Source organism: Macrosteles quadrilineatus, unplaced genomic scaffold (assembly GCF_028750875.1).
Source record: "Macrosteles quadrilineatus isolate MER2022 unplaced genomic scaffold, UCM_ALF_1.0 Scaffold_3__2_contigs__length_128488019, whole genome shotgun sequence".
Classification (NCBI taxonomy): Eukaryota; Metazoa; Arthropoda; class Insecta; order Hemiptera; family Cicadellidae; genus Macrosteles; species Macrosteles quadrilineatus.
In genome coordinates, this window is record NW_026542596.1 from 32,066,673 (window position 1) to 32,093,221 (window position 26,549).

A 26,549-nucleotide genomic window follows, 5' to 3' on the forward strand; every position below is an offset into this window, starting at 1 on the left:
AACTACTCACCACCGATTGAGCTGTTGAGTGGACGGTGTTGACTACACTTTCTTCTTCCTCTCTTGACAAAAATTGCTATTTTTAAGTCGACGCCATATTGTTATTGCTTTGTTTACTACTACTATTTATTACTAACTTGAGATTAGAGGTTAGGCATTGTTGTCAATTACCATAGCGCCCAATATTGTATTCTATAGTTTTTCTGTAAAATTGCATTTTTATTTATGCCTACTGTGTCAATAATAGACTATCATATCAAGTGTTGTATCCTTGTTGGGATGTTGCAAATGTTGCAATACTTTGAAATACACGGCCTACTAATTAAACTTGTTATAATATAATTGAATACCTACATCTAATATAGAGATCAAATGTATTTAAGTTACTGTATGCTTTCAGTGCATTGGCAAATATAGCATTAACTTAAACATAAAAAACATTTAAAAATAACAAGAAACAAAACGGATGAAGGGAACTAAAATAAGGTGATTTGTTCTTAAATAGAGACGAAGAAAGCAAATAATTTATCATACGGGTACGGCTATAATGAGGTATAGCCTAAAACAAGCTTCCATAGTTAATTTTATTTCGAATACTTAAACAAGGTACTTTTGCAATCACTAGATTAAGACAAAATAGACATAACCTCAATCTGACTAAAATCTGTATTTCGTGCGGTGTTGTCGCTTTGATTTCCAAACGAGTTACTCAACTAGTGATCACCAACTCACTTCTTAACTGTTGGATTTCAAAAACACCAAATCCTGTTGTTGGTTGAGTTGAGTGTTGACGATTGACTCAACTCTCAACCATTTCAAAAATAGGGCCCCTGGTCCATATAGATGGATGTAGGCCTACCTATACTTCAATGTCGAATAGTATATGATAGGCTAGAAGTTACAATATGTTGATGTGAGACTTTAATGTAAGATGGACCAGTTCAATTCATAGCATTTGCAAATGAGAGTTTTCAATGATTTCCCTTCAAAGGTTTTAATATTTTCAATCGCAAAATTTCACTGGCAATAAAAGTGAAAAAATAAATAGTCCTTAGTCATGACTTTGACTTATAATCAGAGCTTCAATCAAACAAGGTTTTTTTGAACAAATCTAACTTATCAATGAAGTCAAAGGTTATATTTACCACTTTCATTTATGTTCTGCAGCCGAGTACCAGATCGGCACCCCGGCGCCCAACTCCTTGTGCTCCTTCACGGTTCTGGGGAAGGCTAAGAGAACCGGAACCATCGTGTCCCCAACCTACCCCGGTGCATACCCCAAGGACCTCTCCTGTAGTTATTTGTTCATCGGAGAGCCTGGTCAAAGAGTGCGGCTGGAGTTCCGGGATTTCGATTTGTTTTTTGGTGGCCCACAGTGAGTAACGTATATGTTTTGTCTTGAACTTAACAGGTAGAGGATAGTTGAAAATAATGCACATGAAGCTTGAAATTGTATTTGGTTTTGATTGCTAGAATAATTAAATCAATCCCTTTTGCATAATTCCTTCCAACTATACTTAATAATTCTACTGGTAGCTCATTGGTAGGGTATTTTTCTGAAATTCATGTTTAAAGATTGACCTTATCAACGCAGACACTATATTGGCTTGTGATCTATACCCTTATGGTTCTTTGTAGTCTTAGTTCATTAAGGACAGACAGAGACCAGTGACAGTCATATAATGACTGGCAGTTGAGGTTAAATAAATGAACGGTTGTCGGTTTTACACTCTGTACTACAAAAGAGTCTACATCTTAGTTTCTATTCATCAATATTAAACACAGCCTAGTTATGTTGTATTTTTATGTACTTGTAATTTTACACCTTACAACAGACTGAATTAGGGTTTATAATTACCCAGCACTGGCTTAAATTCAGCCGGATACATCTTGGGATATATACCTACCAATCTAGAAGATCTCAATATTATTGGTCAACTGAAGTGGAAAATAATAATTACTTTTAATATCCAAATATCTCTTCCAAAATCTTTGTAATTTGTTTAAGCTTTCATACCTTGATAATATGAAATTAAATATTATATTATTATATAATATAATAATAATATAATAATAATAGCAATAATAATAAAGCGGAGGAAGAATGCAGAGTGTGGAGGAGTGATTTCTGCCCTTCCAGTAGCGGTCTGCTCCACTTCTAGGCAAACAGTACTTTTAAATGACCTAATACAAGAAAAGAGCGGACTTCTTTCTCCCCTTACTGTTTCCGTGCCTAGGAAAACCCAGTTTTAGAGGATGTGACTCATAGCTAAGTCAGTGATGATCCTTAGTGATATACTGGAAGATGTAGTGCAGGGGAAGCCGAAGACACTACAACTGAGCTACTTATATCGGAAACACAAACCCTGCATTCAGCTTATAGAATGAACAAAATTCACTGACTTGATAAATAGTTTATCTGAATGGTTTTGTTTTTCAAGGTAATCTAATAAAATGTTTGATTTTTAGCTGTCCATTTGATGTAGTCAAAGTATTTGATGGGCAAACCAACGACAGTGCCGTTATAGGAACGTACTGCGGTCAACAACGCAACTTGGTGCTTTACTCGTCAGAGTCGTCGCTCTTTGTAACTTTTGACACACTACAGCGCACTGCCAACACCCAAAACAGAGGATTCAAGGGCATTTTTGAATTCAGCGAAAGTTTTGTTAAATTAGGTGAGATTTTTTCTGGTATTTGTTCAGCAGTAATATGTAGCGAAACATAGAGTTAAGGTACAGAGGAAACTTGCGTATGAGATTTCAGCTCTAGTATGCTGTGCCTGGAAATATTTGTGACAAGCAGGGCATATCCCGAGCAGCGAGCACTGTGTGGAAAATCCTATCGCACAGGGTAATGGTCATTCTCCTCCTTGAGCGTTGTATTACATGAGTGGTGTTGGACTTAGCCCTAAACAGCAGAACTAGTGCTAGACACCACTTAAGTGTACCATTGAATGTTTCCTCTGTACCTTACTTTACTTCTGTGTGATAGGGAACAATTAATGCCAGAAAATCTCCTTGAATGACCGAATTACCATGATACAGTAAAAACAAATCTCTAGCTGCTAAAAAGTTTCACAACATAAATATAAACACTAAGATGTTCTGTGTTTAAGCGAAATATAACCAACAACTGCTTTATGTCCAAAAGCAGCCTTTTGAATATGACTTAGTATATGATTCACTGGCATATAGCCCAGAGCGCCTAATTTTTAAGGGTACCAAATTCCCTTATTTTTTACAATATTCTCTTGATTAGTTTGGTTTGTTACAAAAAACATAAAAAATACACAAATTTTAAACAGTACTTTAACATTCAACATAATGTTAAAACTCATTTTAACTATAATTGTACTTTAGTTGCAAAAATTTCCCACACTCCCCTCAGCAAAGGGTGTAAAATCCTAAACTATTTGCAACTCAGGGCCACCTTAAACTTGGGCATGTTCTCAAGTTTACAATTTATCTACTATAAGGTGTGAAAAAATGTCCGCAGAACTCTTTGGGCAGATATATGTTCTTCAGATAATTAGTCCAAAATTAATTATTATTAGCTGGCATGAAATAAGACAGATGTGACACAAACATTCACAAACATTGTATAGCCACTCAATAGAGAACTTTCTTTGTAATCTCAAAGGTACCATCTTGATCTTTAAAAAGTTTAATGCTCTTTTAAGGTTTAAACCGTTGGCTGACAAAGATAAGTAATTTGTACTAGCCAATAGAAAACCTATCTTTGAAGAAAAAGAATTATTTTATGTCTGTAACTCTAACTTTCTTTCATCTTCACTCTCAACTATACACCACGAAGGGTTGTAGAAATGTTAAAACTGGTGGAGATCTAATAATGAATTTTCGAGGAATGTATAATAAATTGTTAATTTTACTCTTAACTTGTTGTCTCAATAAGTCAATAATTTGTTGTCTTGTTACAGATTTTATAGCGAAAAACGACGGTGAACACATAAGAGGTTCAGAGTGTGATCAGAAGATTTTAAGTAAAAAAGAATCAAGTGGCTTTGTTTTCAGTCCAAACTACCCTTTCCCATACATGCCAAAAATTGTATGTCGATATTTTGTTTATGGAATGCAAGATTCACAACACTTAGAAAGAGTTCGTTTGGACTTTATGAAATTTAATATTCCTAAGCCAAAAGAGAAAAATGAGTAAGTATTAAAATCTGAATTAGGACATGAATTTGGAAATATTAATATACATGGTGAAGTAATGAGAGCAACCCAATTTGTGAATAGTACAAATGTAAATATCTTTTACATAAAATAGCTCATCAAAACACATAATTTTTTGCAATTTTAAGTTCAGAGACTACAAAGTTTTCCTGGAAGACCTTTTTATGGACTCGAATTTCTGGGCCTCTCACGCTTTCCACATTTGATGGTGTACAGACAAATTTGTAGCTTCCACCGATTCTTTTTAGGGTTGAAAATGTTATCCTAAATTACAGTATTTTACTCAGTTCCCTATAGTTTTCCAATCTGGAACGGCGTTGATGAAATGTGGTTCAAACAATGTTTGAGTGTATGCAAATGAATTTCCATTGTTGAAAAAGATATCCACAGCAAAAGCACAAAGCGAATGACTACATAGTGCCCTGTATACTAATTAACATAGTTTACTTCAGATTATAAGCACAGCTGTTTATTCATTGTTGAAATTACTATGTGTATGTGACTGCAAAATCAATTTGGGCGCTCTCATTGCCTTATACCCTGTCTTTAGCCAAAAACTTTCTTTTGAATCTGATTAGCAAGGAAAGTTAAGGGAATGATACAATGTGCAATTGGTATATTCAGAAACAGTTAAAAGTTTGAATCACATAATATTAATGTATTATGTTTACACTCTAATGAAGCATTATTATAATCGGTGCCTACTAAGGGTGATGTTATATAATTCACATTACATCATATACATAAACAAAGGATATAATTTGTGACTTCTGCAAAAGAAGATAAATAATTTCTATGCTAGATATTAAACAAGTAGGTAGCAAATAGGCTTTTTCAGTTGAATCTTGATCTTCAGAAGATGTGATGTTGAACTGGAAAACAGTTTAGCTTGCACCAAAGATAGATTGCTACTACATTGTTCATTTTGGTTCAGTTTGGTTCATTTCTTAATGTAAATAAATGTTATTGGTGTAAAACACACAAAAAAGAATAATAATACAGGGTGACACAAAGGAACCAGGTGTTTATTAAATAACTAGTACACAGTAGTTAAATGGAATAAGGTTTTAATACTGTACCTTGTAAAAATTTGCCATTTGTTACAAAACATAGTCATTTTTTTAAAGGACGTCATGCATATGGCGGCATATTCTCTACAAATGTTCACTCATGGTCAGATGGTCTGAAAATCCTCTGAAACTCGGGTCAGGAGGTCTTGTTCAATGCCATATCTTCTGTGATTGCCAACTTCAAATCCTCTAGAGTGCGTGGTTTGTGAGCATAAACATGCTCCTTAAGAAACCCCCAAAGGAAGTAATCACTAGTGTACAAGTCAGGTGACCTTGGCGGCCACGGTATGTCACCAAAGCGAGAAATCGCCTTGTTAGGAAATATTCTTTCAATACTGCTCTCACTCTGGCGATGTTTTCGGGTGTTTTTGAAGTTCTAAGAAGGCCTGGTGGTTTCTTTATTGTTATATTTCCAGTTGTTTGGAACCCTGAAACCCATCTTAATCGCATATTTTGGCTTGGAACCGTTCCTTGGCATTCAATATTAAAATGACTACTAAATTCCCACTGGATTTGACGATGGATTCACCATTTTGAACCAAAGTATCGTATGCAAAAACGTGATGGTCTAGGGTCCATTAGCCATTTCAACAAAGATGGCAAGCCTCACTGAAGGTAATGACATAACCTCAATCCTCCTACCACGTGGGACAACAATGGAACAGCTGTTTAAAAAACGTCCGGTTCCTTTGTGTCACCCTGTACAATATAACAGGATTATTATCCAGGATATTATTCTAAATGTTGGTCAAATCTGCAGTCCCAAGCTAAAGATTCAAGTCAAGCCAGGTAATCTTTAGCAGGAGTTTATTGAACTTTTCTTGCAGCTGCAGTGACGGGTACCTCAAGATCTACCTGAAAGGTCAGGAGGCAACAGACTCTTATGACAAGTTTGATCATGAGTTGTGCGGAGAAGAAAGTAGCCCCTCACAAGTGGTGTCTGACGGACCCAGACTTGTCATGGTGTTCAGCAGCGGGGAATTACAAGGCGGGGGCTTCAAGGCCAAGTACACTTTTGAAACTGGTTCGTAAAACATGAATATATTGTCATCTTCTTGGACCTATACTGTTACAGCCTCCAGTGCAGGGTATTCAATTGTCTGTTTGACTTCCGCACAGTTGTTGTAGCAAGTGATAAAAGGCTTGCTATAACTGTGCAGAAGTCTATTGCCCTGAAGTCAGGAGTCTATGGCACTGCAACAAAAGGCGGAAACGTCAGTTGAATGAATTGTTACGTTTTGTTTTTACACAATGGATATCAAATAGAAAAATATCGCAAACTAGACTAAACTTGACATGAATAAACTGAGAGTGAGATAACTATCTACTTTGATGTGCTCGTTCTAAATGCTGACAAAAATCAACATGTTTGTAATAAATTTTAGCGGCAGCACTCCTGCTCCTGTATAAATCAATTTAGACGGATTACATCTTTCAAATGTTAAAGAGAAACTCCTAATCAAATCGTCTAGCTAGTAGTTAGGTAATTAAATGAGACAGAAAGCAGACAAAATACTCAAAATGAAAAAAAAACCTCGATTATCATCCATTTTTTGGAGACAATGTTATCTGTGCATCACTGGTTGAAATACCGATGTTACCATCAATGATTGACCTATATGGTCATCCCTACTTTGTAACCCTCTTTTTGTCTGTAATCAGAGTACACTGAGAAACTGTGGAAGATTATTTGTGAATCTAAAACGTAAAAAAATTACCCATTTACTTTGCCGCATGTTTCAGAGTACCGCATTCCTGGAACTGCGGCCCCTGATGGAAGTTGCAGTTTTACTTATCGCAGCTCAAGTCGGAAGAAGGGAGAGTTCAATTCCCCTCGTTATCCTTCAAACTACCCAAGTCAGACAAATTGTTCCTATATATTCATTGCTACACCTAACGAACAAGTTACTTTGGTCTTTGACCATTTTAAAGTTAGAGCTGATCAGGCTAATACTACAGCTGGTTCTTATGGGTAAGTATTGTGGATAAATGTAGAATATAGGATGTAAAGTTTGGTTAACATAGTGTATAACAGTGGTCAGTGGTTTAAGCCTAGGTTTCTAAAATTATGCCACAAAAATGTCTGTTATTAATTGTTTAGTGATGCTGCTATTTTGGTGTATCAGAAACCAGAAATCATTATATTATATATTACCTTTTTTTTGCCTATGTTCTTGAGTAATCTGTTTTTTGTCAACCCTATGGACTTTTCTCAGGTTGTGTGGCATCTTCAGCGGGTCTTACTCAGCTATCTTTTTATCACTAGTCTCTATATTTTACAAAACTATTTACACACGTCAGTGGTATCGCGGTTGGGCTGAGCGATAACGCGGTGACTGACACAGGGTGGAGTCAGGGCAGGAGGTCTTTTTTTACCTTTATTCTTGAGAGTGAGTTGGACTATCCAGGTTTTGGGTCAAAGCAGGTTCCACTTCTAGGAAAACATTAGCATTAGATTACCTAAGACAAGAGAAAAGCGGGCTCCGCTCTCCGCATTTTGCTGCATCCAGCCCCTAGGAAAAGCCAGCTTTAACCCTTAACCGCGAGCACAGGGGTATGACACACCCCCACGTACGATAATTTTGTCATAACTTTACAAGTATGGTGGCAAACCCTGGTGAGCATAACAGTAACTGCCTAAAATAGCATATGCCATCTTCTGTCCGCAAGGTTTTTAGTCTTGACCGAGTCATTGACCTGTTATCACCACCCTGGGTGTGGCATACCCCCATGCGCATGCTTGTGTTACCGTGGTACTATGTTCATTGGGGGGTCTAATGTACCCCTGTGCGCATAGTAGTTTCTCAGTTTTATCATCATAATTAGTATTAATAACTTTATAACTTTATTATTTATAATTTTGATAGTATTGAAAGTTTGCAAAAAAAAAAAACTTTATAACTCTGTAAACCAATTGGATGGAAATGTCAAACAATAGAATCCACTGATTCCAGGGCCGATTTACCGAATAGGCAAGGTAGGCACGTGCCTAGGGCGCAAGGCAATTGGCTTTTTTTGGGGGGCGCCAAAAAATTGGAAAAAAAGAAAAAAAATTGTGGCCGTTTTTTCATGCGATCGCGGTAAACTGATAATCCCTTGCGGCCATGAAGACACCTTAACAGTCTCCCACAATTGCGGCAAGATGTTAATTATTTACCGCGGTTGTATATACGTCATCATCGTCCGTCTCCCGCGATCGCGTCAAAGTTCTGACTATTTCCAGCGGAGGTGTGGACATAATTATCGTCTTCCTTGATCGCGGCAATATATGAACACATCCCGCGGTCGTGATGAGATTATCACCGTCTACCGCGAATGAGGCAAAATTGTAATCTTTTCCCGGGGTCGTGTGGACATTATCATCATCTTGCGTGATCACGATAAAATTCTGATAATCCCTCACAGCCGTGAAGACATCATCGCCTCCCGTGGTCGTGAGGCATTGTCATCCTCTCCCGCCATTGCGGCAAATGGTAATCATCTCCCGCGGTTGTTTGGAGATCATCATCGTCTTTCACGAATGAGGCAAATTTCTGATCTTTCCCATGGTTGAGTGGACATTATCATCGTCTTACTCGATTGCGGTAAAATTCTGATCATCCCTCGCAGCCGTGTAGAGTAGACATCATTATTGTAACTCCCGCGATCCTGTAGACATCGCAATCGTCCCCCGCTGTCGTGAAGACATCATTTAATCGTCTCCCTCGGTCGTGAAGACATCGTAATCGTCTCCCGCAATCGTGAAGACATCGTAATCGTCTCCGCGTGATCGTGAAGACATCGTAATCGTCTCCCGCGGTCGTGAAGACATCGTAATCGTCTCCCGCTGTAGTGAAGACATCGTCAAAATGTTAATAATATCCCGCAGTTATGTGGATATCATTATCGTCTTCCGCGACCGTGGCAAATTTCTGACTGTTTTCCGTGGTCGTGTGGACCATGATCATATCCCGCGGTCATTTAGTCATTATCATAGTCTCGCGCGATCGCGGTAAAATCATTATCATATCCCATGGTCGTTTAGACATTATCATCGTATCATGCGATCGCGGCAATATTTTGATTATCCTTCACGGCTCTGTGGATCTCATTATCGTATTGCGCGATCGCGGTAAAATCATGATCATATCCCATGGTCGTTTAGACATTATCATCGTATCATGCGATCGCGGCAATATTCTGATTATCCTTCACGGCTCTGTGGATCTCATTATCGTATTGCGCGATCGCGGTAAAATCATGATCATATCCCGCGGTCGTTTAGATATTATTATCATCTCATGCGATCGCGGCAAAGTTCTGATCATCCCTCAAGGCCTTGTGGAGACATATTATCGCCTCCCGTCTCCCGTGGTCACGGAAACGTCACTGTTGTAAATTGACAATTCCAGGTAGAAATAGAAAATTAACACATAATTCCTGGTTCAAAAAAATTCACGCTTAGTTGCCGGATTTCCCGGTTGGTGGTCACCCTGTTATATATTGCAAAGGGGCGCTACTATTAGTTGTGCCTAGGGCGCTGACATGGTCAAAAACGGGCCTGACTGATTCAGCCTCCCAGTGCAGAGGCGCTGGGAGCCGTCTGCCCATGATAAAAAGATGCCAAGACCAAATTTAAGTGTAAAATAAAACCAATGTGCCAGGGACAAATGTAAAACATTTGTGAAGTGTGTTTAAAAGGACTTCAAAACCAACAAGAGGATGAGGATATTTAAAGAAAAACATACACTATCAAAGAAAGTATTTAATTTTGTATAGTATTTTATTTTCTATAAACCAGGAAATGTATTAATTCATGACATATTTACTCCTTCCATAGTAACCCGGTGCGCACTCAGCGTAAAAAAAACAGCGTGTGCGCTTAAGGGTTAAGCTGTATCATGCTACTGAATCACTTACAATAAGACTTTTACACAAGTTTAACTTTTTCTGTGGTTGGGACAGCTATATAAAAATTAATAGACTATAAAATGGAATTACTCATCCAATATGAGTAAACAAATAGCTCTTAATATTTTATGAATAAAAGTAGCAGTAATATAAGTACAGTAATATTTTAGATACTGAAGCCGTACCAATTTAGTTTTTAAGTGCATTGACCATGCATTCCAAATTCCTTATACTAGTATAAATAAATTAGAGAAGACGATTACAAATTTTGATTACATCATTCTAACGGTGTTTTCACCACAGCACGACGGTGTGCCAGGAGGATTGGCTGGAGATGTACAACATGTACCGTGATGGAACCGAGAAGCTGATCGGAAGATATTGTGGCATGACAGCGCCCGGACCGCTGGACTCCACACGTGGTGCCGTCGGCATCAAGATACTTCTGCACTCCGACCAGGAGGGAGTCTTCAGCGGCTTCAAGGCCAGATACTCGTTTGAAGTGGCTAAGTCTATTTTTGGAGGTATTTATGCCATATTATGCTGTGCCATCCAAAATATACCGTGATTTAAAAAAAATCTGTCTACATAAGTGATCGTTTCAATGACACAGCTGTCCTTGATTATTGTTGGTGGTGTAGTCGATAGTTTTCAAGTTTTAGAACTGGACAGGTCCAATTATTATCAATTATCAATCATTAAGATGGGGACACCATTTAGGTGCGTATTTTAACCCAAATATGAGTGAAGGATGAGTGTAGAATGGTGTGAGATGATCTGTGTAGCTTTGTTACTGACTAAGATCAGCTGTTTCATTAGCCAGGATCATTTATTTAAAGCCCAATGATCAGGAACAGCTGGGTCCAGTTTCGAACTATCAATACACTATTGTCCAATAACTGAATAAAGGCATATATAGTCAATGATAAAGGGCTGTTTTGCCAGAAGCAGCTGGTGCGTCTAAATCTCTGCGATGATCGCTCCGCACCAATTACTGTCAAATGCTTTGCATTGTTTCAGGTTAGTCTATTTTGACAGAAACGTCAATCCCTACAGCCGCCAGCGTCTGTAACTGCGAACCAAAAACAAAAACTCTTTATAAGGAGGTTATATTGTCTGGCTCTTTTGATTCTGCACTGAAAATAACCCAAAAACATGTATTACATATGCCTATATTTCGTCAAAATTTAATTTTCAGTTTAAAAAACTGATACATCCCCCCCAAAACACCATTCCACCTAAAAATTTTTATGGACTAATAGACTCTTTAGATTCTTACGGTAATTCTTATAACAAAAGGAAAGTTTTCACCATCAGGTTTCATCAACCGACCATTTTTTTTTTTTTTTTTTTTTTTTTTTTGGCGGTGTATTTGGTATTATTTTACCTGTACTGATTCTCTGATCAAATAATCGCAAGGAACAGACGCTTATGGCATAATAGCCCTGAGCAATAGATGCTTATAGCGATCATCACTAAAATGTCAGATGCACCACCCCCTTCCGGCAATAACATAGAAACAATATAGGATTGTTAGAAAATAAGCAGAATGGGAATGCCGTTCCCACATGTTCCCCCCACTACACCACTGAACAATACTGACAGCTTTTATGATCCTGGGCAAAGAACCAGCTGTTATTAGCCAGTAACACAGCTGTCTTATCATTCATTCAATACTCATCATTCAGTAAGTACCGGGTGACCGAGACATTTTTATTGTAAAAGCAATAAAGGAAACTTGTGTTTTCTTTATATCTATAATTTCAGCTTTTATTATTTAAGTTTCATGGCATTTCAATTTACTATATGATGGAAATTTTAACTTGGCAATCCAACACATTAAGTAGTTTATTTTGATCTTACACATTTCTTACGTTGTAAATAAATAAAACAAATGTAAAAAAAGAAGTATTTTTTTATATCAGTTCCTATGGAATTAATATGCGATCACAGGTTAATACAGTAGCAATCAGCTACAATAGTATTAATACAGCATAGTACAGCGTATTTAAGGGAAGTGATTTATTTCTTGGTACTAAATTAAATCTTTCTTTAAGTATAAGTAAAACCTCAGCAAGAGCTAATTTCTCTCTGAAATACTATCATATGATGGATTAGCTGAAGACATGGATAAGTCTGATTCAAGCTACTATAATTAACTTTAATACTACCTATTCAACTGAATACAGCTGTCCCAAATTATGTAAACAATAAAAGAGTGAATACAAATTGTAAAATCTACCGTTAAATAAAAGTGAACCATTGAGTTGACGCCAGTCGCCAGTGCACACAAACGTCACCAATACAAAACAATGTTGAGTAATCTTTAGTGTAATCTTTGCTCAATAGTTACAACTGATGTTTTTCCCTTTGTAGGTACTGTATTTTGTAATTTGCTAGTTAGTATACTGTGGATGGCTTGTTGTAAACACATGTTACAAGTATTTCTTTTACTTTTTCCTTGCTATTTTGTTCAACCAACATAGTTACTTTGGAACCCATAAGGCCAATAACAAAATTTTTAATTTTCAAATGAGTTGTGTAGCGGAATACAAATTTTCCTGAGGTAGTGGCTGTCACCAATCACGTTTTAGGGCTATATGTTCCTAATTCCAAAACTTAGTAAAACTCCTTCTGCTGGATTTCGAGATATATATTACAGACAGACAGACAAACAGACTTATAGTTCGTATTATAGTAAAGGAACTTACAATATAGGCGACATAGGATACTCCCCTTATAATACACATTTTGGTGTGTTTGTATCAGAAAAAAACTCTAAAAATTTGGAAAAGCACTAAAACATCAGTAGTTTAGTGGATGTACAGCTGTCTAAACCCTTGTGTCTAAGTCAACTACAGCTTGTTACACACCAGTTTATATGGCACTAATATGCAGCATTACAGTTTTACTTTTTAGTTTTTGGTTTGAGTTTTTCTATGTTGTTGACATTTTAAGGTTTTTTTGAGGCAACAGTCAAAATCCAGGTCCTGTTAATATCTATCGTAGCGTCAACCTTTTGTTATACCTCGTTCACAATATTTAGGCGATATGAGGGGAATTTCCCCTAACACTTTTTTGTATTTATATGTTGCTTAGTCAGCTGTTGAGCTATTATTTTAACCCTTTCAGTGCTAGGCCAATAATTCATATTTTATAAGACTTTTTTGTTTGCCTTTTAATTCCATTACCCGTTGTTGAATTTTAACTGTCATGTTGTCACTATTTTATTAATTAGGCTAATTTTGAATAATAACACAATAAGAAAATATATAAAAAAGATAAATCCCGGTATTTGTAGTAAACATCAAATAAAACTTAGTTTTTGTTGTAATTTTCCTGGTTTTCCTATAAATTTTTATGTTCTGATAGCATTATTTGAAACCGAAATCTCACAAAATCAAAAGACATATAGTTTACAATTTAATATTGAATTTAACCCTGATTTAGTTGGACGAGGTTATTGTAATATAGCAATTTTAGGGAAACTAATGTTTTGCAGCAAAGTCTCAGGAACACATTTACTACTACTAAAACTAAAAGATTGCATCTAAATAGTCCGTGACTAGCTGGTGCTGCTACCTAGTAACGCATTGAACAACTATCTGCAGCGCCATCTGTTCGCAATCGGTGGCGACAGCTTAAATACCGGGTTTTGACTCCCCAGTCTTCAAGCACAGATAGCCGAGAAGGCTAGGGCGTGTGTCACTTGGCCGGTGGCATTCGTCTGCTCGGGTTCGAATCCCGTCCTGTGTGGCAAATAATTGGTGACCTGTGTGTTTGTAGCGATATACTACAACCACTGGGGCATAGTGAGGTGTTCATAATCCTTGGTTTAGACATACACCTCGAAATCATCGGATTGGGCGAATCTTTTAGCTAAGTGGTTGGTAGTGTATCCTATGAACATGCAGGTCACCAATGGCCGTTTTGCTATTTTTTTTTAAAATAACCTTCCTCTCTATATCCCTTAGGGTTTTTTTAAAACAACGATATATCGTTTCATAGCACTGAAAGGGTTAAAGGTAAGGGTCAAGTGAGGAGATAGGGATTTCTTCCCTTAAAACAGCCTAAATATTTTGAACGAAGTATAGATACAAAATCATTAATTTTGAATGTTGCCCCAACTTGATAGTTGATTGTATTCTGTCCGTTTAACTTGTTCTCTACCGACTGTAAATCTTAATTTGAGATTGAAGATTGACAGTAGTGAACGTGTTAATGAATCGCCTGATCATGGCAGAAAGGAGATATGAATCGTAATAATTCTTTAGGAAGTTGATGATTTGGTTTAAGAACCACTGAAAAATCAGTTACAACAACCAACAACTCCATCACAGGTCAAATTTTTTTATATGAAAATCATTGCAATAGTTTGCATTTCTGGACTTAAGAGATTCTGAGAAGTAAGAGATTCTTGTCTTGTTTCAGACTGTGGAAGCAATGTTAGTAGCAGTGATTATGGTATTATAATGAGTCCAAATTTTCCTTTAAACTACGAGGGGCCAACGCGGGGCATGGCCAGTAAAACATGCAACTGGTATGTCAATGTGAGGCCCAATCACAAGATTCTGCTCAATTTCGAATTTTTCGCTGTAGAAGGAGATCCAGCCTGTGAGTAGTGTATTTTCTGTTGGATTTTTTACTATGTGTTATTACTGTTATTCAATATGTAGGCCTACTCTAAGTGTGTCACTGTCAGCCTCCAATAAGCTCACCATGGTTGTTGTTGAAAACCTTAGCCCAACAATAGGAAAGTAAGGTACAGAGGAAACATTCAATGGTACATGTAAGTGGTGTTTAACAGTAGTCGCTGGTGTCTAGCACTAGTCACTTCTCCTACCCCCTCGCTATCACATACTACAACACTCACAGTGGAGGAAGACCCTAAGCCCTGTGCGATAGGAACTTCCGCACAGTGCTTGCCGCAGGATCTTCATTGCTTGCCACAATACAATTATATTGCCCATATCGCGTATCTGCACGCACAGACAACATACTAAAACTGAAAGCGTAAGCAAGTTTCCTATTTGCCTTTACTTCTCTGGCTCAAAAAAGAATTAAATGAGATAAAAATGTTATTCAATTTGGAAACTAAGCCTCATAGTATTTGAAAGGGGGGTGATGGAAGTACTTCAATTTTTGGCTTTGAGGAACAGGTTACAGATACATCGGATACATACATAGTTGTAGATGTTCTACTTATCATGTAGACAAACTGGATGGTGCTGGTTCAGTTATCAGCAGTTTTGCAACACTTTCATACGTTCTGCAGAAATTCTGTCAACATGGTATTTAACTCTTCCCGCAAAAAACATGTAAATGTTGTTGTATGAATCTCTTTCTAGATGATAAATCTTGTTCAAATTTACAATGTCATGTTCTTATTCAAATAAAATCCTGTCCAAACTAATTTTTATTCTAAATTCATAATCTACTGTTTATTTTAGGGATCATGGATAAATCTGTACCATTTACCACCATTACCACTTGTAACACATTTGATTGGAGTGGAAATAAATTGAAAAGGGCAAGGAATTTAAAATAACTAATTAATTAACAATTTTGCCCGTCCTAAGTATGTTGGAAGGGTTTACGTCTGAGTATAATAACTGTCTTAAAAGCCAAACTGTTTTTGACTGAATTTATTGCCACAATCTTATAGCCGATCTCAATATCAAGTTCTCAGATAACCTTACCCTACAAATAGAATATTGTGTTTCAGCAAGAGGATGTCCGGCGGCCGTGGTAAGACTGTGGAACACTGTAGGAGCTCCTGACAGCTCTGTGCCTATAGAACTCTGTGGAGAGAAACCTCCAGGGGACAGGTGGCAGTACATGTCAGAGTCCAACAACCTCCGTATTAGGTAATAGGTCCAACTACCTCTATAATATGAAATAGGTCCAACAACCTCCGTATTAGGTAATTGTTCCTACCCTAGTACCCTAGTAGCACCAAAATGTTTTAAAAAGCTCCAGCGAAAACTCTCATCAGCTCTCTATGCCCTCAGAGAAATCACTAACGAAGAAACTAATAAGATGGCTTACAACTAATCTTCGCTTCACACCTAAAATTTGGCTTAATTGCATGGGGAAGTGCCAGAGAAAGTCAACTAAAAGAAGTAAAATTTATTCAAAAGAAAGCAGCCAGAATCATTAACCAATCCCACTATCTTGAATACTGCAAGCCCCTTTTCATAAAACGCCAAATCCTAACCATATAACCTCTCAATACATATTTGACTGGGACAGTGGCGTTGTCCTGTAATCCAGCTACTAGGAGTTCACGACTTGTAGAAATTTATAGAGATGCACTGTGGATACGATACTCCCTTGTGTGGATTAACGTTCGCACTAGTGAGTACTACGACTATCCGCAGTTATATCCTGATAATTTAACCAATTTGTTAATACCAAGGCAAGAATGTGGTTCGGATTCCACTATAAACTGTAGGTCCCTTAGTTGCAATTAGCTGTTTGGGTTATTAATTAACAGCTGTGTCTAAGGAATATTTCGGCCTTAGTCACTAACAAGACTCAAGATCTAACAGATCTACAAGATGCGCCACTCATCCTTCACTCATATTTGGGTTAAAATTCGTACATAGTGGCGTCCCCATCTTAAATAATTAATAATTGACACCATCAATTTCGTAAAACAAATTCCGCCTGAAAGCAGACAAATGAAATGACACAGCCACAACACCAGATCAAAATCAAAATAAAACACCTAACAAAACAGATGTATGTATAGACTTTTTTTTATAAGTAAGTAGTATTAAATATTAAAAATGTTTTCCTTATTTACTAGGCAATGCCTGTTATATTTTAGACCACAATTAGGTATTATATTTTAAACAGTAAACGAGCTGTTGGCCCGACCTACGTACGGGAATAGAGTAGTCCATTAAAACTGTATAGCGTGTCTATTACTAATTCAAGCATAGTTTAAGCAGTTCAAAATTTATAGTAAAGAAAAAGCTGCCAAGATGAATTAAAACATGTTTTCATTGTTATTTTCCCAACCTTTCCTCAAAAAGTCGAGTAGGAAAATAATTTCCATAAGCTTTCTTTTGAAGATTTGTGAGCTTCGATTTGTATACAGCAATGGTTATAGAATCTTACTTATTAGTGGGGTTGTATAGTTGCATATAGTGGCAGAATATTTCAGTTCTGGCGGGGAGGCTGCAATTTTAGGTGGTTATAGTATACAAGTTTCTGAACCTAAAACCGCCCAGACCCCAATTTTTAAGGACCTCGGTCGTCCGTAATGACGTCATCAAGATGGCGGCCGTAAGAGGATGCTGGGTCGCCATGAATTGGCTATAATGACAGAATGCCTGAACCGATGTTTATGAAATTTGGCACACAAGTGCTTGAATACATTATCTTGGCCTAGGTTGTCGTGGTTGATCAAGTCGTTTCAAAATGGCGGCCGTTAAAAGCTAAAATTAAAAATAATCTTTCAGTGTTTTGTGTTCTCAACTCCCTCCAGAGATCTGCAGCAACCTATTCACTTTCATTGCAATCAAAGTTTGCACTACCGTTTTTTGCATTTCATGGAATAGGCAAAATACCCCCACCACATCAAACCTGCAGATTAAGTGAGTTTCCATTTCCCTAATTTGATTTTCAATTAAATCAAATTCAAAAACATTAGGTTTCATGAGTACCTAGGTTTGCTGCTACAGGGAGATTAATAATGTTAGTTTTTATAATATATTAATAGTTTAGTTTAAAATAAATAAATTTGCCATGTTTCATTAAAATATAATCATAAACAAGCAAGATACAACAGTTTATGTACTCTCCATAATAATAACATAGGAGTTTTAAATTTACAATGTTTTGAATTTTCTGCGTAACCAATAACCTTATAAAAACACTTCAATTCACTGAATTATTTGTTTGATTAATATCTTCAAAATAATTTGGAGAAAAATTAGGGAATTTCATGTTTTGAGGGTCAAACATAAGAAAACCCAATTTTTACCCCTTAAATCACCGCAAAAACCCCGTCGCCATGGTCCGACCACGCTGGTTCGCGAATTTGTTTCCAGCAAGATCGGACTATTGGAATGGGGGTTTACGGGGGGGTTTTATAGGGTGAAAATTGATCTGTCCCCTTTTGAACCAAAAAACATAAGATTTAGCAATTTTTTTCCAAACCCTGTTGTGGAGTTTAAAAAAAAACAAATAATTTAGTATATTGAAGTGTCATTATGTGCCTAACGGTTACCGAGAAAATTAAAAAAAATTTAAATTTAAAATTTCCATGTTATTCTTATGGAGAATAAGTAAACTGTTGTATTTTGCTTGTTTATGAACATATTTTGATAAAATTTGGAAAATGTATTCATTTCATACTAAACTATTACATTTCATAAAAAAAAACACGTTTTCATCCTCCCTGTTGCAGCAAACTAAGTACTCGTTAAACAAATGCTATTTAAATGGGGAATAACTGTTATATTTTGAAGGAGATATTTTAGAATAAATCCAATCAGGCAAATGAAAATTCGTTTAGTCTGCAGGTTTGCTGCGGCGGGGGTATTATAAGTTAATTGGTTACAGAGAAAATTCAAAACATTGTAAATTTAAAATTCCCATGTTATTAATACGGAGAGTACACAAACTGTTGAAGTTTGCTTGTTTATGATTATATTTTTATGAAACTTTGTAAATTTATTTATTTTAAACTAAATTTATTTATTTTAAACACAAAAAAATTAATTGGTATCTTCTACCTTTACATACATGCCAACTTTCATAAAAGTTCAGTCAAAATTATCGAAGGATAAAATAATGAAATGAAAATCAAATTAGGGAAATGGAAACTCACTTAGGTTTGCTGTGGTGGGGGTATTTTGCCTATTCCATGAAATGCAGAAACGGTAGTGCAACCTTTGATTGCGAGGAAAGTGAATAGGTTGCTGCAGATCTCTGGAGGGAGTTGAGAACACAAAACACTGAAAGATTATTTTTAATTATTTTGAAACGACTTGATCAACCTCGACAACCTAGGCCGAGATAATGTATTCAAGCACTTGTGTGCCAAATTTCATAAACATCGATTAAGGTATTCTGTCATTATAGCCAATTCATGGCGACCCATTCAGCATCCTCTTACGGCCGCCATCTTGATGACGTCATTACGGACGACCGAGGTCCTTAAAAATTGGGGTCTGGGCGGTTTTAGGTTCAGAAACTTGTATACTATAACCACCTAAAACTGCAGCCTCCCCGCCAGAACTGAAATATTTTCCTGCTACCCAACCCGACTATATTTCCTATAATCAATGGCAAAATCGCAGAGTAAATAAACTAACCTAATAGTTCTATAGAATATTTTTTTATTCAACCAGCTGTTAGTTTAACAAATTATATTGCACTAAAACAAACTAAATATTTTAAAGACTGCTCAAATAAATAAATGAGAACATCTAGTATTTTACATTGTATATTTAAATAAACTCTCGTCCTCTTACTGAATCCGAAAAAATGAACATATCAATAAAATTAACATTACACATAGTATAAATAAGTCAATTCTACGTATTTCATTTCATTTTCATCCAAATGAATTTGGAAATAATTTGTGTTGAAAACTCTGAATGAATGTTTACAGCTGTTATGTTAAGCAAATTATATCATACCAAAAGCTAGTTTAGGTTTAGAATATTAGCGTCAGCTGCTAGACTTTTTAAAAATTAAAACTTAATTTCTAAAAAAACTGGGACTCTAAACTAAAATTATGGCTTCGACATTCCCTAGGTCTCAAAATTATCTTTCTTTCAACACAAAAATCATGAAATAGATTACATTTATCATTTTAAACAGCAAATTACAAAAAAAAGTTATAAGATTGGTAAAAAAGATTTACAGATTTAAATAAATAACTTTCTTCATATTGAACCATTTTACACATTTGAAGAATACCATGTGAAGAATATGGACAACCCACTGGAATAAATTAATGTAAACAAAAATTTGACATACCCATATGAAAGTTTTTGCATAAAATACTGGATAAATAAATCTAATTCTTATTCCTGCAATTCTCACTCCTGTATTATTTGCTACGTCCAACAACTCCTGTATTACCTTTAGGTAAAAGACACAGGTGTCACACGTGACCCATACATTTGAGGGGACACAACCAGGACACCATCCTACCAGGGGTCTAGGCACATGCCCCCTTGGCATGGTATTGCCTATGATAATAATTCCTGCAACCTCCATGTTGGGTCTCAATTCCAACCTTCTGTGTTATTCTTCTCTCCCTATGGACAATCAAGTCCCATGATATCACATCCTGTGGCAGTATAAATTATTGGATGCATTGAGGCAATCTCTTTTCCCACTCTGTCTGCACCTGGAGTATTCATTTCATTCTTTATGCACTTGCACTTGACTATACTTTTGTATTATTTCGTCTAGCTGCATATTAATATTACATAATTGTCGACTTCTCACACAAGGTAATTCACAATAATTGATGTGTATGGTTTGGTTGTCATTTCAGTATAAAAAACAGTTTTTTATTTTTAATGAAGTCATAGAGCGCTTTTTACGGTGTACTGAACTTTGTACACCAAGAATGGATAATCATAATACATTGATTTCATACCCATAAGAAGACAAACATTCAAGTCGAATTTGTAAAACTGTAGTTGGCTTACATACTTAAAACTAATACAAGTTTCCATGGCTAATGGTTATATTTTTCACACATTTTTATTATTATAAAAGATATATATAATAAAAAAAAAAAAATAAATATTAAAAAATAAATAACAAATAATAAATAAATAATAAATTAATAATAAATAAATAATAAGTAAATAATACATAAATAATAAAAAAAAATAATAATAATAAATATAAATGAAAAAATAAATATTATATATTATATATTATTAATATGTTATATTATTTATATGATTATAAATTGTGGTAAAATATTAGGGTCCCTCTTTGTCTCTCTTCTGACATACAATGGTTGGACCTTTGGATTGATTATGAGTATTCTTGTTTGGTAGTTTTAACATGATGCATGATTAAGGTCAACATCATAATCATCGTCTTTAGGTTTATTGTCTGATGGAGGTTTACTGTTACTGACAAAAATTGGAGATAAATATTTGTTTTAGTTTATTGTGGCTTACAGTATTATCTTACTTTCCTGTAGGTTGTACCTTCACCAGTAACCTCACATTGCTATTTTCTTCCAGTTTTATATCAGCGGACAAGTCCGTTGGAGCGAGTGGCTTCAAGGCAGTATGGACGGAGATTGCTGACCCGAGCGCGGCCTGCAGTGAGTTCCGCTGTACGAGGAGTCAGTTCTGTATTCCGGACAAGCTGCGTTGTAACAAGGTGAACAACTGTGGCGCCGATGATAACTCTGACGAGGAGAATTGTAAGTAGATAGGGAGCAAAGTAGGTTAAGTGAAGTGGATAGGGAGTTAAGTCGATAGGGAGTGAAGTAAGTAAGATTATAAAGTAGATAGGGAGTAAAGTATATTGAGTAAACAGATAGGGATTAAAGAAGATAGGGAGCAAATCAGATAGGGAGTGAAGTGTGTAAGATTAAAGTAGTTAGGGAATTATATATTGTATATATTGAGTAAAGTAGATATAGAGTAAAGAAGATAGGGAGTGAGGTAGGTAAGATTCAATTGATAGGGATTAAAGTAGATAAGATTTGAGTAAATTTAGAGTAAATCGTCTCAGAAATAGTATTGAGTATACACCTACACAATGCTAGATAGCATATAGGAAATAGTTTACCAAGTAATTATTTAAGGTCCTGCAATTTTGCCATTTGTCATAACATTTTATTATTTGGAATATTGTGGTGGGTCAATAGCACTAAAATCAAATAGTTTTGTATGTGCGAAAGAAGCTGTGATGTTAATCAACACTCAAGTTGGGGTGAGCACGCGGTAATACTTTTTCAAAGAAACAGAAATCATGACTGTAGAAATGTACTGTAGATTTGTTTGCTTAATATATTTGATACAAATTACTTGGACAACCTCTCTTTGACTAGTCACATTAATCGCTACTTTACGAGATCTAATCATAATTTATTTGTAGATCGTAGTAGGAAACACACTGTTTCACTGTTCCACCTTCAGATCTTAGAACGTTAGCTCTAACCTTATACACACTATTTCAGGGGGGTGCCAACTAGAGGGTATAACCTAGGGGGGGTAACCTAGATAAAATCCTTTAGTGATTCACAGGATTTGAGCCCAGGACTTTGGGGACCATGTCTAGACAATCTCACTCCCCCGACAGTAAAAAATGATTCAACACACTTGATATTAAGATGTTTACCCCTTTGAAATCTTCGCCTTCAACTATGCACAGGTGTATCTGTATACGTACAGTTCTAACACATCCCGTGTGTTGTCCACTGTCCAGGTGTGGTGGTTCAAGAGTTGGACTGGGTGATGAACAGTGCGCTGGGCGGAGTGTGCGGAGCTGTGTTTGTGTTCATTGCTCTGTGTCTCTGGTGTCGGCAACACAGACGTCACCCCCGACGACTCCCAACTTCCCCCTCCACCCAGCGACAACATGTGTGCGACGAGCTGGGTCAACGGTTCGCTAGTGTCGATAGTGTCTGATGCCTGCTCAAATAGACAAAACTTCACACCCGTGTTTTCATCGTAAAGAAACATGTTTTAGCTGAGAACAATTGGGGGGGGAAGGGATAGTTTAGCGTTTTGTTTAAACTGCAAAATTTTTTTCTTCGTTTTATCGGAAAAGAATATTTCACGTGAAAAGATAGTAAAGAGTTTATGCTTGGTAAAAATATTTTATTTTTATTTCTGCTGCGTTGAAAAATGTTGGTTAACCCTCCAGTACACGAGTGGCTAAAAATAACACCAGTACACACAAGGGGACTGCATTCCGTGTCTTACTTGTTACTGGAAACACTCTTTTATATACCTAATAAAGTTCATATAGCATCAAAATTTCAAATAATCCAAATATAGGTAAATAGATATAGATAAATTTTAAAATAATTACAAATTGAAAATTCAAATTGAAAATGTCCTGTTGAAAACCTTCAGTCAATTGCTGGCCTGTTCTTGATCCTCTTGAAACATGACGAGCCCAACTTAACACCCTTGTAGCTAAGGGCCAACTGACGCTAAGACGGTCAAAACACCGCCATTATCCTTGGAAAGGTAGTGGGGGAAGGTACCCGGCGTGTCATGTCATTCGTGCGGATTCACTTATTTCGGCGCGCTTTTTCAAATGTGCGGACTCTGAGTCCGTGTACTGGAAGGTCAAATTTTTACTTACTGGTCTTATTTGTTTAAGAAACTGACTCATCATTTTAAACACCACTCTTATTGACTCACTGCAAATATAATTTGCATGCAAATATAAAATGAAATATTCTTAGACATGACAGAAAAAAAACATTAATTAAAATTTGTAATAAAAAAAATTCTACCTATGTAGTTATCAGTATATGGTAGTTCTCTTTGAAACCATACAACGCTATTATATGTATAAATTCAGTTTAATTGTTTCTCCTATTGTATAAACCACTACATAGCAATGATATTACAGTATTTTGAGTCTGTATAGAGACATAAGAATTTAGTATAATTGGAAATCAGACTTTCTTATACAATTTAGTTTCTAATCCTTGAAATTATTACTGGGCACACAGTTGCTGTTTTAATACTATTATGCATCATGCAAAGTATTTTGTGCTAGGTACTCAAACCTAATAACATGCATCTAAAAGTTGACAGTGAGTTTGTTGGAACAGAAGCTAAAAGTTAAGTTTACTTCAAACACGAATAAAAGAGATGAGATATAAGCATCAATACGGTATTTAATTTTTTTCACAAAATGAGTGAGGATAATGTGAACATAGTGTTCAGCAATCTGACAAAAACATTGTTAAAATTAAAAGATTATTTAATAGATATTGCAGGATTTGTATTATTAACTAAATGCATTAACTAAATGTATCAATTTAGTACTCAATTATATGTTTTAATTCATTAGCTATCCTTTAAGCTGGAAAATGTTCATGTAATAGTGAAACACTGACTAAGAATAGTTTTTCCTCCTTTGCTTACAGTAATTTAGTTTTAATTTTTGCCTGACAGTCTTCCAATCCCTTTGGCAAACCTCAAATAAAAGAAGAGAAATCTTTAGAGATGTACTGATGGCAAGAACAAAATTTTGCAGTTCCTCGATAATTTACATTCAAATTATGGTTACTACTGGTTATTTTAATATGTTACCATTTAAATTTCTTGATTGATTTGTAAATGAAATTAACAGGTGTGAAGTTTTGACTTACTACCAATGTTGTGCTTTGAGAGTTTAACAAACGTAAATGACCTCAATCGTTTTTTATCCTCATTGTTCGCAAACTTTGTACAGAAACTAGATAAATACAGACTTTGTAATCTTTGTACTCTATCGTGCAACCAACGAATTTTAGTACGGTAAAGGACAAGTGAACAGTGGACTCCGACTTACACAAACTCGACTTAAAAGTTGTGGCAAGTGTTTTGAGAGCAAACTGTTTAGAATAAAGAAATGCTCCATGGTCGAAATTGTGGATGGCACCATAAGGTTTTAGTTAACAAATTTGATATATTTTTACATTTAATTTAGTAAATAAAGCCAGTTTCTGTTGGAAATGTGTTAAAGTAGTTATAAAGAATGAGTTGTTAATTTGTATTGTCTTTTTATACATCTAAAGATTTTAATAAATAGGTGCTTTAATAAATTAAGTAAAATAAGATTATATATTTATTTGCAGAGTTAATAATGTTTCCTAAAACACAAAATTGTTTACAGATAAAACACCAATTAACTAAACTTTTTTTTACAAATGAATTGTTTGACATATTTTGAAAAGGATTTGTTAAAAGCTAATTTAGTTTACATTGCTTGCCTTCTAGTTTTAACTGTTATTTTAATTATTTGTTGAAGTGTTAATGTATTTTGTGATATTTTGAAGGATTACATTTTAACATTCTTATTCATAAATAAAAATAAAAAAACATGTTATTCTTAATTTTCGCTAACTTCCCATCAAAAATATAAAAAAATAACCACAATGTTTGTAGATAGGTCCCTAAGGAGTAACATAATATAAATGAATATTCTGAAATACAGATAAAGTAAATTATTTTAATATAGGTCTAGTGTATGATGTGTTTTTATTTCCATATTGTAAACTACTTTAGCATTAACAAACCTACAATACACTATTCTAAAAGAACTTTTTTATTGCACTATAACATTTTATGTAAAACAATTGAGTGAAAGAAAACTTAGAAGTACAGGGATTTAAATACCTTGTGTTACCATGTGTTTGGACTCACAATAGAGGGTGTATATTGTCAAAGTACCATAATAATACAATCATTTGTTGTTGATTTTACATTAGCTAATGTTGAAATTATCATAGGACATTTGGTATGAATTATTATTAATTATAGATGATTATGATCGTAATATATTATTACATGGACTTCATTATCGCGTATGATATTAATTGTAAAATAAAATATTTATAAATTAATTTATATGTTATAGCGTAGAATAATTTAAGGACAGGCAAATAACTGGGCAAAAATATAAATTATTTTTTAATTTATTTATTTGAAGTCATGTTTCATTCGATAAATTATTGTGTTGTATTCTGTGATTACTGGTTTTAATAAAATATTGTTGAAATCGTTTGCCAAATGTTTAACCGTACAGTTTATTTCATCGAGTTTAAATATTTATCATTAATGCAATAGATGGTTGTCAGAAGCAGCTAGCTCAACTTTCTGATTAAATAACTTGTGAAACTCTCTCGAACCAGAAACTGTTTGGCATTGTAATAATTTTATTGGATTCGGATGTTAGCAAAAGGGGCTCTCACAAACTTAACATGACAAATGTTTCATTTTCCTACACAGACAAAGAAAGCAGATACATAATTTTAATACTACGCAGTAACGACTTGTAAAAAAAAATTAAAATATTAGAGACAATCAGATGAAAGCAAAACAAAATTAACATTAATATTTCAAATAGTTGTCTAATCATTAGCAATAAAAATATTTCCTTAAAAAAAAAAAAAAAATACTGCTAACTTTGGCAATACACTTTGGTAAGATTTATCCAACCCTTATGAACCATTGATCATGAATAAATTTTTCTCTTACATACATAGGAATGTTGCCAATAGTTGTTTCAAAATTACTTTCTTACAGGACTTGTAGTATGGAATAAAAAAAAAACATTCTTCATAATCTTACAAAAGAATCAACGGGTTTTGATAGTAACATTGTATTCTACAGTATATTAAAACTCAATATTTTGAAAGAAAACTGAAATAATAATCCAAATC

General features: G+C 35.2%; 1 protein-coding gene across 3 annotated transcripts in view; it reads left to right on the top strand.

Moving 5' to 3' along the window:
• The window catches only part of LOC128988587 (dorsal-ventral patterning tolloid-like protein 1), a 143,806-nt gene extending 117,650 nt beyond the window's left edge, over window positions 1-26,156 (top strand). For all 3 annotated transcript variants that reach the window (XM_054409994.1, XM_054409995.1, XM_054409996.1), the window contains 10 exons: window positions 1,168-1,375; window positions 2,470-2,678; window positions 3,941-4,172; window positions 6,094-6,290; window positions 7,010-7,238; window positions 10,460-10,680; window positions 14,588-14,770; window positions 15,882-16,023; window positions 21,391-21,575; window positions 22,586-26,156. In XM_054409994.1, the coding sequence (XP_054265969.1) occupies window positions 1,168-1,375; window positions 2,470-2,678; window positions 3,941-4,172; window positions 6,094-6,290; window positions 7,010-7,238; window positions 10,460-10,680; window positions 14,588-14,770; window positions 15,882-16,023; window positions 21,391-21,575; window positions 22,586-22,788 (2,009 nt within the window). In that variant the 3' untranslated portion in view covers window positions 22,789-26,156. The remainder of the gene's footprint in view (window positions 1-1,167; window positions 1,376-2,469; window positions 2,679-3,940; window positions 4,173-6,093; window positions 6,291-7,009; window positions 7,239-10,459; window positions 10,681-14,587; window positions 14,771-15,881; window positions 16,024-21,390; window positions 21,576-22,585) is intronic.
• The last annotated feature ends 393 nt before the right edge of the window (window positions 26,157-26,549 follow it).